Consider the following 19183-nt stretch of genomic DNA (forward strand, 5'->3'; position numbering starts at 1 on the left):
TTGCCAATTCAACGGCTCGGCATACTCTCGAGGGGAATTCGTCGTTGTTCGCCTATAATAGTATAGGCCGTTCTCGAATGCCCGAGTTGCAGCTTCCGCGATTCGGGGGAACTACATGGATTGGCCAGAATTCCACGCGATGTTTTCGACAATGGTGCACAAAGACCATCGTATACCAATCATCGAAAAATTCCAATATCTTCGTGGATGTCTAGATGGTGCTGCGCTGGATACGATTCGTTCCTTGGAACTTTCTGAGGAGAATTACGACAAGGCGTTGAATTTACTAATGTTGCGATTCGATAATAAACTGTTACATTTTCAGGCACACGTCAAGGCTATTTTCGGGCTGCAAGGGGTGGAGAAGGGCTCGGCTATCGGCTTGCGCGCGCTCAGCGATAAAATCAATTCGCACTTGCGTGCACTTCAGACCTTGGCGACCCCGCAGGAGATTTCCGATGGGTTGCCGATCTTCATCATAGGCACGAAACTGGACCACAAAACAAAGGAGAAATGGGAAGAGAACTTGCCGACGTCAGGATTGCCTCGGTGGTCAAGCATGGCCTCATTTTTGGAAGCGAGATGTCGGATGCCGGAGAATTTGGGATCAGCCATGGCAACAAGTCCTAGTCAACAGATGGGAGAAGACAAACCTGTCACCCTTATCACCTCCAGTAACGACCATCCTAACCCCATATGTAACCATTGCAATTCCTCCGAGCATTACATATCTAGATGTCAGGCATTCCTGAATCTCTCTGCGTTTGAACGATACAAAGAAGCAAAGAAGAGCCGCTTGTGTTTGAACTGCCTCAACAAAGGCCATGAATTGCAGAGGTGCAGGTCAGGACCTTGCAGGCATTGCCAGGCCAAACATCACACGCTACTCCACATTCCATCGGGAACTGGTGCTTCATCTTCCTCTTCACCGGCCGAGGAATCGATCCAGCAAGAGGCCGCGACTGTGCTTCTAGCAAGCGGGTGTTCTAGCCCTCCCCCTCGATCCAGAAATCTCAGCCTAGCCAGAACGTGTTGCTACCTACTGCCCTCGTCCATGTAACAGATCGTTATGGTGCACTTATCCCATGTCGTGCCATTTTGGATTCTGCATCACAGGCAAACTTTGTAACATCTAGACTTGCTGATCAGTTGCAGTTGGATCATCGCTAGTCTTATGTTCACATCTCTGGAATCGGAGATTCCATTCTACCTTCGAGCAAGTCTGTACATATAGTTGTACAATCCCAGGACGCAAGCTATCGAGCTTCCTTCGCTGCAATTGTCACCAACTCAATTACGGAAATGCAGCCTAACTTCGGCGTAGACGCAAAGGATTGGCCAATGCCGAATTATCTAAAACTAGCTGATCCTAATTTCTCCAAGCCCCAACGTATCGATCTGTTGATAGGTTCTGGTTTGTTCTTCGATTTAATGTGCGTCGGACAGATTCGACTATCAGCCCAATTGCCAACATTGCAGGAGACAAAACTTGGTTGGATAGTATCAGGAAGCATTGATAGCTCGGAGAATAAGCGTGCAGCTTTAGCCGCTTTTGAAAATTCCTCGTGCATCTCTATTGACGATTTTCGACCCACAACGCTGGAGTACCAAAACTTAGAGCAGCAATGCAGGAAGCAGCTGCTCGAGTGCCAGGTGCAAGTGGAAAAACTGCGATCGGAGAATCAGGAACTGCAGCGCGAACTTTTCCATATATTAAAAACCTACATATCCACGCTAAATGAAATTCAACTTTCAACAATTTCTACATTGCCAAATTTCCTGCCATTCTATGCAATTACAGAGTTTCCCGATGATTAATATGTAATCACGACAAGCCGCCTTCGTAAAGAAGCGCCGATTGCTGCGTTAGACGATCATCCCAGCGTAGCCGCCAGCTGCGCCCAAGCAAGCATCTTCAAGAGGGCCGTTGGAAAAATAGCGGTTCTGCCCCTTCAGGATGGATCTGTTGAAAGCCTTTGCCTTCCAACGGGGGGGTGAATGTTCGGAGCAGAACCCAGCCGATTAGCTGCTTGCCAAATAGCACCTAATTCTTGGCCCTAAGCCGCTTATTTTGTTTGTTACTTATGTCTATGTCACTCATTTGTTTGTTAAAGCTTTGCGCTTGCTTGCCCTGCTAAACGCTCTCTGCCAGCTCGCTCTTCGCTATCTCCGCTTTGCGTCTGCCTACCGACGTCGGCCGAGCGAAGCTGCGCTTAGCGATCGGAGCGGCAATGTAAGGGGCAGGCAAGCCACACTTGCAATTTGGATGTCACGCATTAAAGAACATATCGTAATTTTATTTCTGCGCCGAGTTTTATTTAATTCGAAATAATTAGTCGGCCGATTGGGGATAAAAAACATTATCTCCACACAAGGGTCTATACGGTCAGGTTACCTGTGCAGCATAGGTTGGGAGGGTAGAGAAGATAAAGATTCTCACTAACACCGGAGTTTCTCACCATTTGAGTAGGGTAATTGATAAGTATGTCCACACTTTCCACAACCAACTTGTTAGTCCCATAACCAATTCCTTGCTCCGGCTAAACCTGGATTCTGTTGTTAGTTTTATGTTTGGTTCTTCTTTTTTTTTAATTTTTTTAAATGTGCACCTAAAACATTATGCGAGTGTGTGTCAGTATGTGATAGGAGAGAGTAGAACGAACCCCGACAATCCGGCGAGCTTAGTCAGAGCATAGCTAGAGGTGCACACGAAATCTCTTCATACTAGTATGGGTAAACGACAGCTATCCCACACCTGCACGCTACATAATTGGCGCCCAACGTGGGGTCCTAACCACTAGACGATCACGGCTTCTCATTTGGGGGAGCTTCTTGGCCTTGCGCAGCTTCTTGATCAGAGCCATTGGCTTGCGCTTCAGACCGCGGGAGAAACGCCTGCGGGCACGGCTGTGCATCAGCTCCACCAGCTAGTTGTTGGGCATGTCCAACAGTTGGTCCAAGTCCACACCGCGGTAGGTGAACTTCTTGAAGGTACGCTTCTTCTTAAGAGTGTCATCGACTTGATCGGCCATCCTGACGTTGAAAGTGACGTGAACGGAAAGTGGTTAGGACCCCACGTTGGGCGCCAATTATGTAGCGTGCAGGTGTGGGATAGCTGTCGTTTACCCATACTAGTATGAGTAAACGACAGCAAGGCATTGGCGCCCAACGTGGGGCCCGAAGGGACATGATCTCTCGTAAAGTTGGTACTTAACGTTAGTACCAGAGGCATGTCATTCTGGGGCTAGGCTCCACCATAGCTCTATATTCCATTCAAAACGATCGAATCACGATCGTCTATTTGTGATAAGTAGAGACTGTCCATTATCCGGACTTCGAAACTTCGAAACTGGTAATAGAACTGGCCAACATACCCAACTTAGTTACTCAACTATTCAAATGGAAACGTACAGTTAGTAGTAGACCACCTAGATCATGCCTGGAGAGGGCGAACATATTAATTATTTACCGACGGAAATGAGAAAAATTTCATATTCATTAACTCATATTTGCATATTAGTTTCATAATTTTATTTTCATTATTATTAATTTTTTTAATTTTGTATTATTAAGAAATTCATACAAATCATGGCGGTCCACCGTAGTAATGAAAATTTTGCTTCGGCATTGATCAACCAAGACTTGTTTTGCATTATTTGCCAGGGATATTTGCGGCAAGACCAGTTGATAGCTACCACGCCTAGCCACCCCCGATTTTAAGAAACCCTTTTTGTTAATATGTGACGCAAGCACTTTTGGCTTGGGCTGCGTACTAGCTCAATTAAACGAGGAAGGGATAGAGTTACCTATAGCTTTTATGTCCGAGAAACTTTCCAAGGCGCAACGAAACTATTCGGTCACCGAACTCGAGTTCTTGGCAGTGATTAAAGGAATAAAGAAGTTTAGAGCTTACGTAGAAGGACAGGATTTCCAAGTTATAACGGACCATGCGTCCCTACAATGGCTTATGAGGCAAAAAGATTTGTCAGGTCGCTTGGCCCGCTGGGCTATAAAATTACAGGGATTTAATTTTCAAATATCACATCGTAAAGGGTCCGAAAACGTAGTGGCCGACGCGTTGTCACGCCAAGATGAGCCCGAGGTACGAGAGTTGAACGGCAACGGACCCATAGTCGACCTTACTTCTACAGAGTTTAAGTCGAAAGAATACATGGATCTAATAGAACACATAAGGCTTAATCAACTTAAGTTACCCGATTTGAAGGTTGACGATAATTGGGTGTATAAAAGAACCGAACCATCCTCAGGGGACGCGATAGCAGACAAACTTGGAAGCTTTGGATTCCATCAGGTCTTACCAGCGATATAATTTCCAGGGCTCATGACCCCCCAGACGCTTCCCACAGTGGTATTGGGAAAACCGTTGAAAAAGTGAAAAGGTACCTGTTTTGGCCAAAAATGGTTACACAAATACGAGCCTATGTATCACAATGCGACGTTTGTCGCCAGACCAAAAGTGCTAATGTCGTCAATGAATTCAGAAAGACCTTTTCAAAAGCTTTATCTGGATTTGTTGGGCCCGTATCCGCGTTCCAAGCAAGGGAATATTGGTATCTTAATAATCGTAGATCACAACAACAAATTTCATTTCTTATGTCCGCTCAAGAAGTTTACCTCAAGTAAGGTGTGTGACTTCCTAGAAAATATGTTATTTAGTACTTTCGGGGTCCCTGAGACTATACTCACCGATAATGGTTCGCAGTTTGTCTCTGGGAATTTCAAGTCATTTCTTACCAGATTCGGGGTAACTCACCGTTGCACTGCAATATACTCACCGCAAGCCAATGCCAGTGAACGGTTAAACCGATCCGTGTTAGCGGCTATAAGAGCGTACGTCGGCAAAGATCATACTAATTGGGACAACAAGTTACCTGAAATTAGTGCCGCGTTACGAGCCAATATCCATAGAAGCACAGGGTATTCGCCGTATTTTCTTGCATTTGGGCAGAATATGATTCTTAACGGAAAGGATTATGAACTACTCAGACGACTAAATCTCCTATCGGATGACACCAGAGTCGAATATCCAGATGTAGTACAAGTATGTCGACAAGCCGCTCAGCAAAAGGTAGCTGAATCACACGAGCAGAATGCGAGGACATACAACTTACGTAGCCGGGTCCGTCAACTTAAAGTTGGAGACGTCGTGTATGCCCGGAATTTTTGTCAGAGCAACGCTTTAAAAAAGTTCAGCGCTAAACTGGCGCCTGTGTTTATATCAGCCAAGGTTATTCGCCGAGTGGGGACAATGTATTACCAATTAGCTAGCGAAGATAAGAAAAACTTAGGAGTCTATCACTTAAAAGATATTCAGCTTAAACCTTAGTAAATGGCCTTCTTCAGTTTAAGTCTCATTGTAAGAACAATTACGTCTTCAACTGTGTTGTAGGGGCCGAATTTAGGGAAAGAGTATGGAACATAACGGATAAGCACAGTTTTCTTTTGGTAATGCTTAAAAGTGCAGATACATAGTAACTCCGAAAGTGGATCGTAAGCTGCAAGCTTTCCGAAAAGCTTTCTAAAGAGAGTCGGCGCGCAGCGCACGCATTTAAGCGAAAGACGTCACGTTTACCTTGACCCAAGAGAGTAGCGTAGCGTAGGGAGAGCATAGATTAAAAGCTTGACCAAAATTTCGCTCAATTGGGCGAAAGATCATCCGATTATGCAGTTAAAGTTCCTAAGATCATCCGATTATGCAGTTAAAGTTTCCAAATATCATCCGATCTTCGAGCTTTTGGTTCGGTACCGCTTAGCTGAACTTGCAGAAGTTGGGCTGGAGTTATTGACTGAGAATTGATTGATTAAAACGGACGTGTTTACTCGGGAATAAATAAATATATATATAAATATATAGTGACATATCCATAATTCCCCACATCCCATACACATTATGTTTATGTACAATTCATCCACCCTGAGTAAATCAAATGAATCTGTTGATGTAGATTCACTTGATTTTGTGGTGAATGTCAATTCATCACGTCGGGGTCACCAAATGAACAAATCAAATGAATCTGTTGATGTAGATTCATTTGATTTTGTGTGATTGTCAATATGACAATCGTATGCTGAAAATGTAAATTTGTATGCTACCGGTTCATGTACCAGTAACAAATGGTCGCCGCAATCGGTACTTGAACAAATTGGGCTTCGGAGATGTGAATACGTCAGAGTTTTCTTTCGTACTGATTTTATTTGGTAAAATGCAAGGTTTATATACAATTTCTATGAGTATGATTGTTTACTTAGGATCTTAGGTATGTTTAATTAGCTCTGAGTATCATATTGCTAGGGAAATGTGTTATCTCTATTTAGGACTAAGCAATTACTACAAATCCAACAGTGGAATATTCCAAGGGTCATATTTATGACGGTCACAATGGTTATCATGCAGATGGTGTGTGATTTGACCACATGCAGGTCATCCAGAATGTGTTTTATGATAGTGCCGTAAATATCTAAACAGTGTATGTACACAAATGCATGCAGCTGTCCGTTGTATATTTATTTAGGTCAGTAGTGCATGTCACATATTTATATTTAGAGCATATTATCGTTTATTTCTTTAGGTGGCTGGGAAATCTTAACCTATTTATGGTTAGCTATTTGTCTAGGTCTAATCGTACAATTTTGTACTTTCGTTGAAATCGTACATCCTCCCGGCCGTTGAACATAGTATGCTCAACCATTATCAATATTGATTGTGAACGGATGCCTTGGTGCGTTTTCTTCACTAGCTGATGAGCTAAGTGTATGTCTCTGCTGAGAAGGGAGTCTTGTTGTGTACCACCTTTTAACCAGATGAATCATTACAATGATCATGATGAAGAGCAGTGCAATGTAGATGGCAATATGATGATGATCAATGGTTTCAAGATTGTGGGGTAACTTGAAACTTTTAGGTGGTAGCAGATTCGTTTCCATTTGATACAGCTCCTCGTAGTTCAGTTTTTCATTGTTCCTTGAAACCTTCTTTGTAGAACGTTCAGTTGATGTTTCGTTGAGATCACTATCTCCAAACCGAGCGTATGATAACTGCAGAGTAGTTTCCAATGTGCTCTGACTTGTGACAGTCATTAGCGAATTCCGAATGATGCATCCAGGTTCGGCGATCAATATTCCTGAGTGTTGAAGCTTAATATCCGAAATGCCATCTGCACATACCGCTGATAGCTTTAATGATGACTTTGTTGCAAAAATCCATCGATTTCTTTTATGCATGCTCAACCATAAAAATGATTTTTTTGTGTTGACTAGGTGACATGATGAGTCCGTTTTGTTGTGAAACATTTGTAATTCACAACTTGTTTCGGCTGAGAACATTGTTTGTTTATTATAGCAAACAAAGTCATTGTTTGCTCTTTGATGACAGTTTTTGAATTCAGTCTCTGATAGTTCAACGAATTCGTCTCGGTGGCTATTGATTACCATATATGGTGTTTTTATTTCAAACATGCTTATCCCATTTTTATTTGGCACCGGAATCGCTGTCAATTTGTATATTTCCAGTTCGTTTACTGAGACTAATGGAAATGTAACCTTGATAATTGCATGATCCTCTATTATAGTGCCTTCTGCTTTCATCATCTGGTACACCATGAGCATATTGTCGGGAGTTACTGGAAGTGCTTGTCCTGGCCTTAAATGATCCCGTATCTGCTCCAGTTGTTCCTTAAGTTGTCGGGGGGATATTAGCATAGGGCTAATTGTATTGTGTCGGATATCTGTCAAGACATTGATGATCTCTGCTTGCATTCGTTGAAGATTTGCAGATAATAGAGTCAACTGAGTAGACAACGTAGTGTACCATTGAAAGGCGCTAAAATGATCAGCCCTTCCCTTTGACTCGGTGATGAAATCCTCAATTCGACTTAATCGTTTGGAATTTGAGATTTCATCCCGTTTTATCACATTGATTGTAGAGTCAATCAATGATGTTTGATTTTTAAGCAAGGTTAATAGGTGATCTTCGTTATCCTTAACCTTTGCTATAGTTTCCGACATTTCTCGGGCATATGTTGAATCTAATACGCCAAATAGACTGCTTGCGATGTTTCCAATGATGTCCAGCGGTGCCCTTTGCCTCCGTGTTCTTGCTATTAGTGTATTTTCAGCTTGCAGGTCCTCTTCTATATGTTTGAAGTGCTGATACATACTGGTGCATGCGTCTACTAGTTGAAGTTGTGTGCATAGATGTCCAATTTTTGTAGTCCCCATGGTGAATGTGTTCATGTCTTTCCAATAGGGCTTTAAATTGTAATAAACAATGATGGTCCAATCAGTTGTCGCAAGTTGGCTGGTTCCTACTCTTTCAAAGTATATACCCGGTTTTGATCCAAACTGGGTTATGTTGATTGACTGTGCCATCGCTAACGGTACCAGCAACAACATTACAAACATTGTCATGGTTAACGACAATTTATTCGGCTGTGTCCTTTTCCTAGGCTGTCTGTCCTCGGATGATTCTTCGTTTTCTGATGGATCATCTATCGGATGTTTATGTGTGGGTTCCTCTTCGTTGAATAGTGGAGCTACATGTTGGATCTCTCGTTTGAAAATCCCCTTTGCCGTTTTTACTTCCACCACTCGTACAAAATTGTCCTTGCCATGAAACAATCGAATGATTCTTCCTAGTGGCCATTGTAATACTGGTGTATTGTCTTCCTTTAGTATTACTAATGTTCCTTCCTTAATGTTAGCCGAAGACTTCCTCCACTTTTGACGCTGTTGCAACTGCTGAAGATATTCATTGGACCATTGTGTCCAGAATGAGTGCTTCAACTTTGACACTGCTTGCCATCGATTTCATGTGTGGACGTTGACATGCAATGACTGCATCTTTCAAGAGGCGATGCAGTTACTGCACCGTCAAGTGGCCCGTGTGACACCAGCAGAAGGCTGTTACGCGCGGATCCCAGGCAAAACGCAGCCCTCCTCCCGCCCAACCGACCGAGGGGCGCTGCCGCATGACGCGCGGCGCGTAGCCGAACCAAACGCGAACATGCAAGAAAGATAGCTATTAGACTAACATTCGAGGAAAATTAGTACTAAACTTACTAAGAAACTAAGCATGCAATCAAAGTACAAATACCACTACAGTTACTAATTAATAGAAAGGTGTGTAAGGATTAATAATTTAATAAGAGGAAGAGAATTAGTGGTGGATATAATATGGTAGAGGGAATTATAATCCGAGCATAAGACCCTAAACGGTTCATGCAAGGAATAATTCGATCTACAAAGTGGAAGGAACAACGGTATAAAATTTCTAGTCAGTCTAATAGGAATCGTGAAGTTTATGCGGCTCAACAGATCAGGGATGTCTATGTCACCATGATCAAGTTGTGCATAAATATCACACCAAGCATTTTTCTACGGTTAACTAAGGATGGGAGGTTTACTAATAGTAGTCTACTAGAGTAAGATGGGAGTCTTACACCCGCATCCCAGTTAAGGCCCCGCAGAGCAAAGAGTAAAAAGTTTTTCTGTACTGATTCTATACGGTCCTGGTGTACTTTGTACTGAGGGCACCATACACAGGAGCCGTATTCTAAGATCGGACGAACAAGCGAGGTATAGAGAGTCTTTGTTATATAGGGGTCGTCAAATTCCTTTGACCACCTCTTTATAAACCCAAGCACGCTCATGGCCTTATTTACCATGGTAGAAATGTGTTCGGAAAACTTTAACTTTAAACTTTAACCAGATCATCCACCAGGGTAATTCTCTCAAGAGAACCACCAAATAGGGTGTAAGGAGCCAACAAAGGGCTAGAACGATGAAATGTCATAACTTTGCATTTCGAGGCATTAAGGTGTAACAAGTTTGCACAACACCATGACTGAAAGTTATTGAGATCGGATTGCAAGCGAGAATGAAATGAAATGTCCTTGTACTGGACACAGAGTTTAACATCATCCGCATACATAAGTACTCGAGAGTATGTTAATACTGAAGGTAAGTCATTAATAAAGAGTGTGAAGAGTAAGGGGCCTAGATGGCTGCCTTGTGGTACTCCCGAAGAAACCTTTACTGGGAAAGAGAGGGAGTTTTTGAAGAGGACTCTTTGAGACCTAGAACAAAGATAGCTAGAAATCCATCTCAGGAGGTTGGGCGGAAACCCTAAAAGGTCAAGTTTATGCGCTAAAAGGGAATGGTTTACAGAGTCGAATGCTTTACTAAAGTCGGTGTAAATAACATCCGTCTGTAAGTTACCTTGAAAGCCTTTAATAATGAAAGAGGTAAACTCTAACAAGTTCGTGGTGGTTGATCGCCGCCTTATAAATCCATGCTGAGTTGGAGATATAAGTGACTTGCAGAGATGTTGCAAGTGCGGAGTTAAAACCCTCTCAAACATTTTAGGAATAGCGGATAACTTTGCTATACCTCTATAATTTTTTGCATCAGACTTGCTACCTTTTTTATGGAGAGGAATTATAAACGATTCCTTCCAGATCGGGGGGAAGCAAGAAGAATCAATGGATAGGGTGAATAGTTTAAGCAAAGGTCCACACAGAGCCTCGGCGCCGACGTATTACAAAATGATAGCGAGGATGGGTGTGCGGACGTTCTACGCTTACTGTTTACGAAGCTGTAAAACTGTTTAGGGTCCTGAGAAAAACGTATCCTGCATCGAGATAGGTAGTTCTTATAGCATTGAGCATTAAGAACTGAAAAGTTTGACCGAGCTAATACATAGCGAGAGTGAGAAGTAGGAGAACCCACTTCTTGAAATTTTTTATAAAGTCTTGATTTTAAGTTTTTTAGACTGGATAACTCTTTGGTAAACCAAGGGGGTTTTCCAGATCTAGTCGGACAAGAAAGCGGGACACAAGAATCGAAAAATGTGCCAAGAGCATTGTAAAAAATGTTTGTGCCTTTTATGATATCAGTGCACAAGTACAAAGCGGACCAATCAAAATCCCTAATGAGGTTATTAAGCTTCGCAAACTCGGCTTTACGAAAGCAGCGGACACGTTCGGGCAGCCTACTCGACCGATCCAATACAGTTGGCCCTATATCTAGCGACACCTCGAAAGTAGGGTGGTAGGCGTCTTCAGGTATAGTGAGCGGAAGGGCTCGGGTTAACAACACTATGGTCGGATCCGATACAAAGCACAGATCAAGCAATCGACCCAAGGAATTATTCACATGGTTGACTTGAGACAGGGATAGGTCAAGCAAGCCGTCAACAAAGTCATGTCGTGACATGGGCACTAGGATACTAGACTCGTTTACCGAAGACCAAACAGTTCCTGGCAAGTTGAAGTCACCAAGAACTATCATACGATCTTTATCAGATAGCGAGGAAGAAACAGCGGTTAAAGCGGACAAGTGCTGCTCATAAATTGAAATATCCGAAGAAGGTGGGATATACGAGCAAGTAATGAATATAGCGAAAGCGGGAAGAATCAGTTTTACACACAGGAATTCCAGTTCCTGTTGAACTTGGACTGTGAAGTGTTCCGACGTGAAGTAAGAGTCCACTGCAATTATAACCCCCCTGCCCGTCGAGACGAACGGTCCTTTCTAAAAGTTGTGTACCGACCTGCCAAAACCTCGGAACTAAGAATGTCCGGCTTTAACCAGGTTTCAGTAAACACAATAACGTGGGAAGCAAATGCAACACTATCCCGGAAAAGAATGCTGAGCTTACTACGCAAGCCTCTTACATTCTGATAGGTTACTAAAAGAGAAGTTAGTTTTTTGGAAAGGTGGAAGCAAGACGGGAAGTTGAGGAAGAGGAAGTTGAGGTTGAGGTTGAGGGTGGCACACTGGAAAGGTTTGGAAGGGATATGGGGGGCCTATTCTTCTTCTTAGCCTTAAACTCCTTCACCACCAAATGCTCCGGCCAAAATTTGGCGGGGCAAATGGTGTCAAATTGAGTTGGGGAGATGCTTATCTTAAACGAGGCTATCTCCCTGGCATAAGAGAAGTTAAATTTCTCCACCTTTAAACCCACGGCTTTTATTTTGCTTTGAATAAAAGCAATTACATCATTAGATGTGAGGTCAGGGGCCAGCCGTGAAACAAAAACTTGTCGTTTTGGTGGGACTCCCACCAGTGGTTTAGTCACCACAGGCCTAGTACCTGTGGTGGCAATATCCGGAGGTCCGGAACGTCTATTTACTGGTGGGATCGGTATAGACGGGACAACTAGCGACCTTGCGGACACCACGGACACGGACGCTGCAGACGTACTTGGCTGCACATTCTCCGAGGCGATGAATTCGGCTACCGAATCTGCGTCGCCAGCAGCTGTCGTTGCCCTTGGAGTGGCAAACGAGATCAACTGCTGCACACTTGGAGTGGTCGGAGTCAGTTTTTCGGCGGCGCACGGCTGAGTGACGGTTGGCAATTGCAGATCCCGCGGAGTGACCTTTTTGCGCCTCGGAGACTCATTCAGCAGTTTTAAACCGCTAAACTGAGCCTCCATGGCTAGGAGCCGATCGTATTGGTTTTTAAAACCAACGGTCAGCTCCTTAAAGCCACTCCGCGTCTGCCTCATGAAAGCCACCATGTCTTTCTCCACCGCACGGCATGCCTCGCAACTGTAATGCAAGCCATTACGTTTGGCTATAGCATCACTCACGAGGCCAGAAAATCCAGCGCATTTTGCGTGCACTACGCTGTCGCAGAGCCAGCAGGGGACATTCGGCTGATCGTGGGTGATCTGCTTCTTACAGCTTTTTTTGGCACAGACCACACGTAACAGCACTAACGCCAGGGCATTTCCTGATAGGAGAGCCGTTAACCGCACAAGCTGACAGTGAGCCATCCCCACAGCCACAGACCCTAGCGTCTTTGGCTGCTGGGATGGCTCACTGTCAGCTTGTGCGGTTAACGGCTCTCCTATCAGGAAATGCCCTGGCGTTAGTGCTGTTACGTCGTTTGGGTTGTCAGATATCGGTGTTAATGGTCGAGAGGTTAGTATGGCCTCTATTTCGACTATAACCGTTTCTAACTCCTCATAAGTTAGATTTGCCGTCGTCACATTTTTTAAGAGGAGATGTTTGGCAGATTTTACTGCAGCTTCCCATAAGCCGCCGAAGTGTGGTGCGCGAGGAGGTATAAATTTAAACTGTACCCCTTTGTTGTTGCACTCTTGTACAATATGTTCTTTTGCCTTTTCCGAGAATATGGCTTCTTCTAATTCTTGAAGTTTGTTCCTGGCTCCTACGAAATTCGTAGCATTGTCGCAATGGAGCACTTGACATTTTCCTCGACGAGAGATGAACCGCCGAAGTGCCGCTAAAAATGCTTCTGTGGTGGTGGTGGCAGATTTCCCATGATTTGTTCTAGTAGCTTAGGCTTGGCTCTAGTGCATTTCACGCAGTTCTGCACAATACCTCTGGCCATGTTTTTTCCTTTGAGTATCCAGTACTGTTGTCGTGATGCTGTCAGCAATGCCTGGGGGCCGCAATGCATGTTTTCCTTGTGTATCTTACCAAGGATCAACTTCACAATTGGATCGTTGTAGGGCAGGAGCATTGGGTGTTTGGCGTCAAATGAAATGTTTGCCGCTTCCAGTCGACCACCTACTCGTAAGATTCCCTCCTTATCCATGAATGGTGTTAGAGAGTTAATCGAACTTCCCTTTTGTGTTTCCTTATTCTTTGAAGTCATTCTGTTGTATGTAACGAATGACAATTTTCTGAGCTTCTTTCATCTCATTGGCTTGGCCAGTCTTGCTTGTGTGCGTTTTCTTTCCTCGAAAACGCATCATGTAAGCTACTATTCTCAATAGCTTGTTGTATGAGTTGTTGTGCTTTATTTTGTAGATTAGGTCATCCTCCTGAGTGATAGTCATAATTGATGACTGACCAATCTTTTGGGGATTTGCACTGATCAACTCCTGGTGGTGGCCATGTAGATGTTGGGCCGTGTAAAAATAGTGGTCCATAAAACCACATGCTATGTTTTATGAACTTCGTCGCCGTCATTCCTCTGGAGAGTACATCTGCTGCATTATTTTCGGATGAGACATGCCTCCACTGTCTTTGTATCGTCAATTCTTGAATCGTAGCTATTCTTGTAGCTACGAATTTGTCTCGGATGGATGACGAGCAGTTAATCCATGATAATACGATCCTTGAGTCAGACCAAAAGAAGGTTGATGCATCTTCCATTGATAACTCTTCCTTTACTTTTGCTGTCAATTGAGCACCTAACACCGCCGCTTTTAGTTCCAAACGGGGTAATGTTAATGCATTGATGGGCGCTAAATGTGATTTGGCACATAGCAATTGAATCGTTGCCCGCTTATCCTTATGTATTGCTCGGATATATACTGCAGCTCCAAATGCTTTCTCCGATGCGTCAACAAAGGTATGTATCTCTGATGATATCGGAATTTGTCCTTGGAATATATGACGTGGTACTTGTATGGAGTTTAATAATTTTAACTCCTCCCTGTACCTTTTCCATTCCTCCTGGAGATGAACTGGAAGCGCTTCTTTGTAGTCAAAACCTTCCTTTGTGAGATGCTGCATAAAGATTTTTGCTTTCATCACAACAGGTGAAAACAATCCAAGCGGATCGAAGAACCTAAAAATTTCGGATACGACATCTCTTCTGGATATTGTTTCCTTAGTGGCAATCTCCGTTTTTCCACAGAAATGGTCGGATTTAGGCATCCACGTTATTCCCAGGGTCTTCACGCTGCAGTCTTCATAAGTGGTATCCTCCAGTTGTACATTTGGAATCATGTCTTCCTTCGGAATGTTCTGTAGTATGTGCACGTTGTTTGTGCACCATTTTCTCAGCTTAAATCCAGAATTTTGTAGGAGTTGGTTAAGTTCCTTCTGTTTCTGGAGGGCCTCTGGTATGGAATCTGCTCCTGTTAAGCAATCATCCACATAGAAATCCTTTTCTAGTGCATCAGCTCCAGCCGGGTATTCTCTCTTGCCCTTTTGAGCAAGATATTGTAGGCATTTTGTGGCTAAATATGGAGCTGCCTTAGTTCCGTATGTTACAGTTTTGAGTCTGTAATATCTCAGATCTTCTGATGGATCATTTCGCCATACAATTGTTTGATAGTACTGGTCCTCAGGATTGACCCAGATCTGACGATACATTTTTTCGATGTCTGCCGTAAATACATATTTGTGCATCCGGAATCGAAGCAATATTGAAAATATCGAACTTTGCACAGTCGGACCTTTATGCATCAAATCGTTGAGTGATTTGCCGGACGACGTAACAGCAGAAGCATCAAAGACAACTCTCAATTTTGTTGTAGAGCTGTCAGGTTTCATCACACAGTGATGTGGAATAAAATAACGTGGTCGTGCTATTTCCTTAGTGTGCATTTCCTTCATATGCCCAAGTGCCTCATATTCTTTCATGAATTGCACATAGCTTGCCTTGGTTTCCGGATCTCGTGACAGTCGTTTTTCCAGGCAAAAAAGTCGACGTGTAGCCAAATCACGGCTCTCCCCTAGGGAAGAAGCATCTTCCAAAAATGGAAGTCTGACAATGAATTTCTTGTCACATGCCATTTGAATATTTTGAGAAAAATATTGCTCACATCGCTTCTCTAGAGGGGATAAGCATGGTGTGTTGCTCGGGAATGAATCCAATTCCCAAAACTTGGAGATTTGCTGATCCACCTTGTCCTCCTCAGTCAAAACTGCACACGTGCTTTGGCTCTTTGACTCCTGTCTTAGCTTGCCAGCCACTATCCAGCCTAGTTTCGTTTCCTGTAGCCTGGGCAATCCTTTTCCAATTGATACATGCTTGTCTTGCATGATTTCGAAGTAATGTTCTGCTCCCAATAGTATGTCTATTCTTCCAGTCTTGTCAAAGTTGGGATCCGCCAAAGTGATATTTTTCGGAAGCTTCCAACGAGACGTATCAATTGACTGTGCTGGTTGATCTGCCACTATGTGTGTCAATACTATTGCTTCTAGTCTTGTATTAAACTTGTTATCTTGTGAAGTAAGCATAACATTGACTCTTGCTTTTGACGTTTGTGTTCGTCCGCCAATTCCATTTATTTGTAGTTCTGATTTTGTGACTTTCAGATCTAATATTTTCAATGCTCTTTCAGAAATCACATTGACTTGAGAGCCTGAATCAAGTAGGGCTCTAAATTCACCCATTTGTCCATTGTTGCCTTTTATTGTAACAAGAGCAGTAGCTAGTAATACATAAGTGTTTTGACTACTATTTGCTGATGCTGCAGTTTTGGCTTCAGACTTGATTTCCAAATGTAGTAGAGTGTTGTGTCCTTTATTGCACTTAACACAATCTCTTCTTTGGCAATTCTTTGCAGTGTGATCGCGCTTGAAACATTTGACGCAAAGTTGGTTCTTTTGAACCCAATTTAACCTCTCTTCGACAGTTTTTTTTAAAAACTGCGTGCATTTGTAAATAGCGTGATTTGGCTTTTCACAAAAATAGCAGACATACTGACTTTCAGTTCCTGCTGAGGCACATGTGATGGGTTTCTTTGTTTTTTCCCATCCAATGGCTTCCAAGGTAAGGAACCTTTGTTCGAGAAATTTCATTAATTCGCTCAAAGGCTGTAATTTCTTTGTACTTTGTATGGATTGTTCATACAAAGTGTGAGTCTGACGATCTAACTTTTTTGTCAAAATACATAGAAGAATCGGATCCAATCCAGCTGTATCTATATTTATGTTATTGAGTGCTGATAATGTTTCCTTTACATTATCGTGCAAAGCCTTAATGGACTTTGCATCATTGGAAGTGCTTGGTTGATCCAATAATTTTTGAATTAATGCGTTACTAAGCACTCTTTTGTTGCTGAAACGCTCTTGAAGCATGTTCCATGCCGTTGTGTAATTATTTTCTGTTAGCGAAAGATGGCGTATTAAATTTTCCGCTTCTCCCGTAACATTGGTTTTTAAATACCACATCTTCTGAATGACGGGTACCGATGCTTCATGAATCATTTGCTTAAAAATGTCATGAAATTGTTGCCATTTTAAGTAGTCACCATCAGATTTAGGGATAGCAACCTTAGGCAGGGGTAATGTATTATGCATATGTGGAGCAGCGATAATTTGTTGAACAGCGTCTGCTTCAGTCATTGTTTGGACTGTTAATACTGCATCTTCAGCTGCAATGTAATTGTTAATGTTATATCCCATTTTCACAGGATCAATGCATTTTTTATAAATTTGAATATGGATCGCTCTAATCTCATCCCAATATTTGATTATTATTGGTTTGAAGTCCTTTCGCGCGTCCATCTCCTTTCTGTTCATGATGCGCTCTAGACTTTCAAGCAGCACCTTTTGTTCTCGGATCATGGGCTCTATTTCAGGCTCACTCTCCATAATGGAGAGTAATGGATCCTGTATCTATATCCATTTCTAGTGCAGCTAACTGCTTTGTAAATTCGTCTTTATATCTGACGACCAACTCTTTTGTGTGTTTGAAATATTCGTTAGAGAAATAACTGTGCTCAATTTTTGAGCTTTGAGTTATTTTTTTGATGTTACATTCCTCCTTTGAAAATGCGTCCCAGAGCTTTGATAGGTTCTCAATGCGGGACTTAAAATATTCTTGTTTCTGCTTCCTTTCAACAGAATCCTTTTTATAATTTCGTACCAGGCTCTGAATCTCTTCGCCTGTGGCAAGCTGCCTGTCTAGCATAACATTAATGCTTGATGATGCCATTTTATTTTATTTATTTTAATACTTTGACCCGATGGAGGTAATTTGTTTTTCACTATGACTGGTTGTGCCTCTACTCACAACCACGAAGATGGTCAAAGTATCTCAATAAATATTTATGACACTGGAATTCTTATTTCCAATTCAACCTTAGTCGCCAAGTTGACTGTGATGGTTGAGTTAGATCCAAATAACTCCAATTACGTTTTCCTTCACCGAAGGTTTTAAATCACAAATGTGAGTGTTGTTGTATGTATGTAAATTGGTCGCCAAGTTGACCAATTATGTAGGATTTTCCAACTAAATCCAAGTTCCAAATCGGGAACAACAATCCAGATGAACGGTAAAGTGTCCAAAAAGTCGGGGGTCACCAAATGAGTAAATCAAATGAATCTGTTGATGTAGATTCACTTGATTTTGTGGTGAATGTCAATTCATCACGTCGGGGTCACCAAATGAGTAAATCAAATGAATCTGTTGATGTAGATTCACTTGATTTTGTGGTGAATGTCAATTCATCACGTCGGGGTCACCAAATGAACAAATCAAATGAATCTGTTGATGTAGATTCACTTGATTTTGTGTGATTGTCAATATGACAATCGTATGCTGAAAATGTAAATTTGTATGCTACCGGTTCATGTACCAGTAACAAATGGTCGCCGCAATCGGTACTTGAACAAATTGGGCTTCGGAGATGTGAATACGTCAGAGTTTTCTTTCGTACTGATTTTATTTGGTAAAATGCAAGGTTTATATACAATTTCTATGAGTATGATTGTTTACTTAGGATCTTAGGTATGTTTAATTAGCTCTGAGTATCATATTGCTAGGGAAATGTGTTATCTCTATTTAGGACTAAGCAATTACTACAAATCCAACAGTGGAATATTCCAAGGGTCATATTTATGAAGGTCACAATGGTTATCATGCAGATGGTGTGTGATATGACCACATGCAGGTCATCCAGAATGTGTTTTATGATAGTGCCGTAAATATCTTAACAGTGTATGTACACAAATGCATGCAGCTGTCCGTTGTATATTTATTTAGGTCAGTAGTGCATGTCACATATTTATATTTAGAGCATATTATCGTTTATTTCTTTAGGTGGCTGGGAAATCTTAACCTATTTATGGTTAGCTATTTGTCTAGGTCTAATCGTACAATTTTATACTTTCGTTGAAATCGTACACACCCCATCCACACAAGTAACAGGACCCCACTCAAGAATCAATAACTGTTTCTTCCCATACTCCAAGCTAGTGCCCCCCATAATATAAACAATGGACCACATTGTTTCATCAACATTAGAATCACGCCACTCTCGAGAAATCGATTCTTTAGAATCACGCCACTCATGAGGACCAATCAAAGCTAGACATAAAACCAAGGAGTATCACATTCCTAGCTCCGTCATGTAATGCAACACCGATCGCCAGCAGTGGATGCCTTTCATCAAAGCCGACGCATCCCCAAATATCGATCCAGGCAAGTACGCCACCGACACGAAGAT

General features: G+C 42.4%; 1 protein-coding gene and 1 pseudogene across 1 annotated transcript; both read right to left on the reverse strand.

The window, feature by feature from the left end:
* The window catches only part of LOC117190164, a 66593-nt pseudogene that overhangs the window by 15825 nt on the left and 31585 nt on the right, over positions 1–19183 (reverse strand).
* LOC117190165 lies at positions 6208–12956 on the reverse strand. Its single transcript, XM_033395228.1, has 2 exons — positions 12816–12956; positions 6208–8827 (listed from the first exon to the last, which is right to left on the reverse strand). The coding sequence occupies exon 2, from the start codon at positions 8425–8427 to the stop codon at positions 6703–6705; it is 1725 nt and encodes a 574-aa protein (XP_033251119.1). The 5' UTR covers positions 8428–8827; positions 12816–12956; the 3' UTR covers positions 6208–6702.

Source organism: Drosophila miranda (assembly GCF_003369915.1).
Source record: "Drosophila miranda strain MSH22 chromosome Y unlocalized genomic scaffold, D.miranda_PacBio2.1 Contig_Y1_pilon, whole genome shotgun sequence".
NCBI lineage: Eukaryota > Metazoa > Arthropoda > Insecta > Diptera > Drosophilidae > Drosophila > Drosophila miranda.

Coding starts and splice junctions, on each gene's coding strand:
- LOC117190165 (XM_033395228.1), bottom strand. CDS start 8,427: ATGACAATGTTTGTAATGTTGTTGCTGGTACCGTTAGCGATGGCACAG.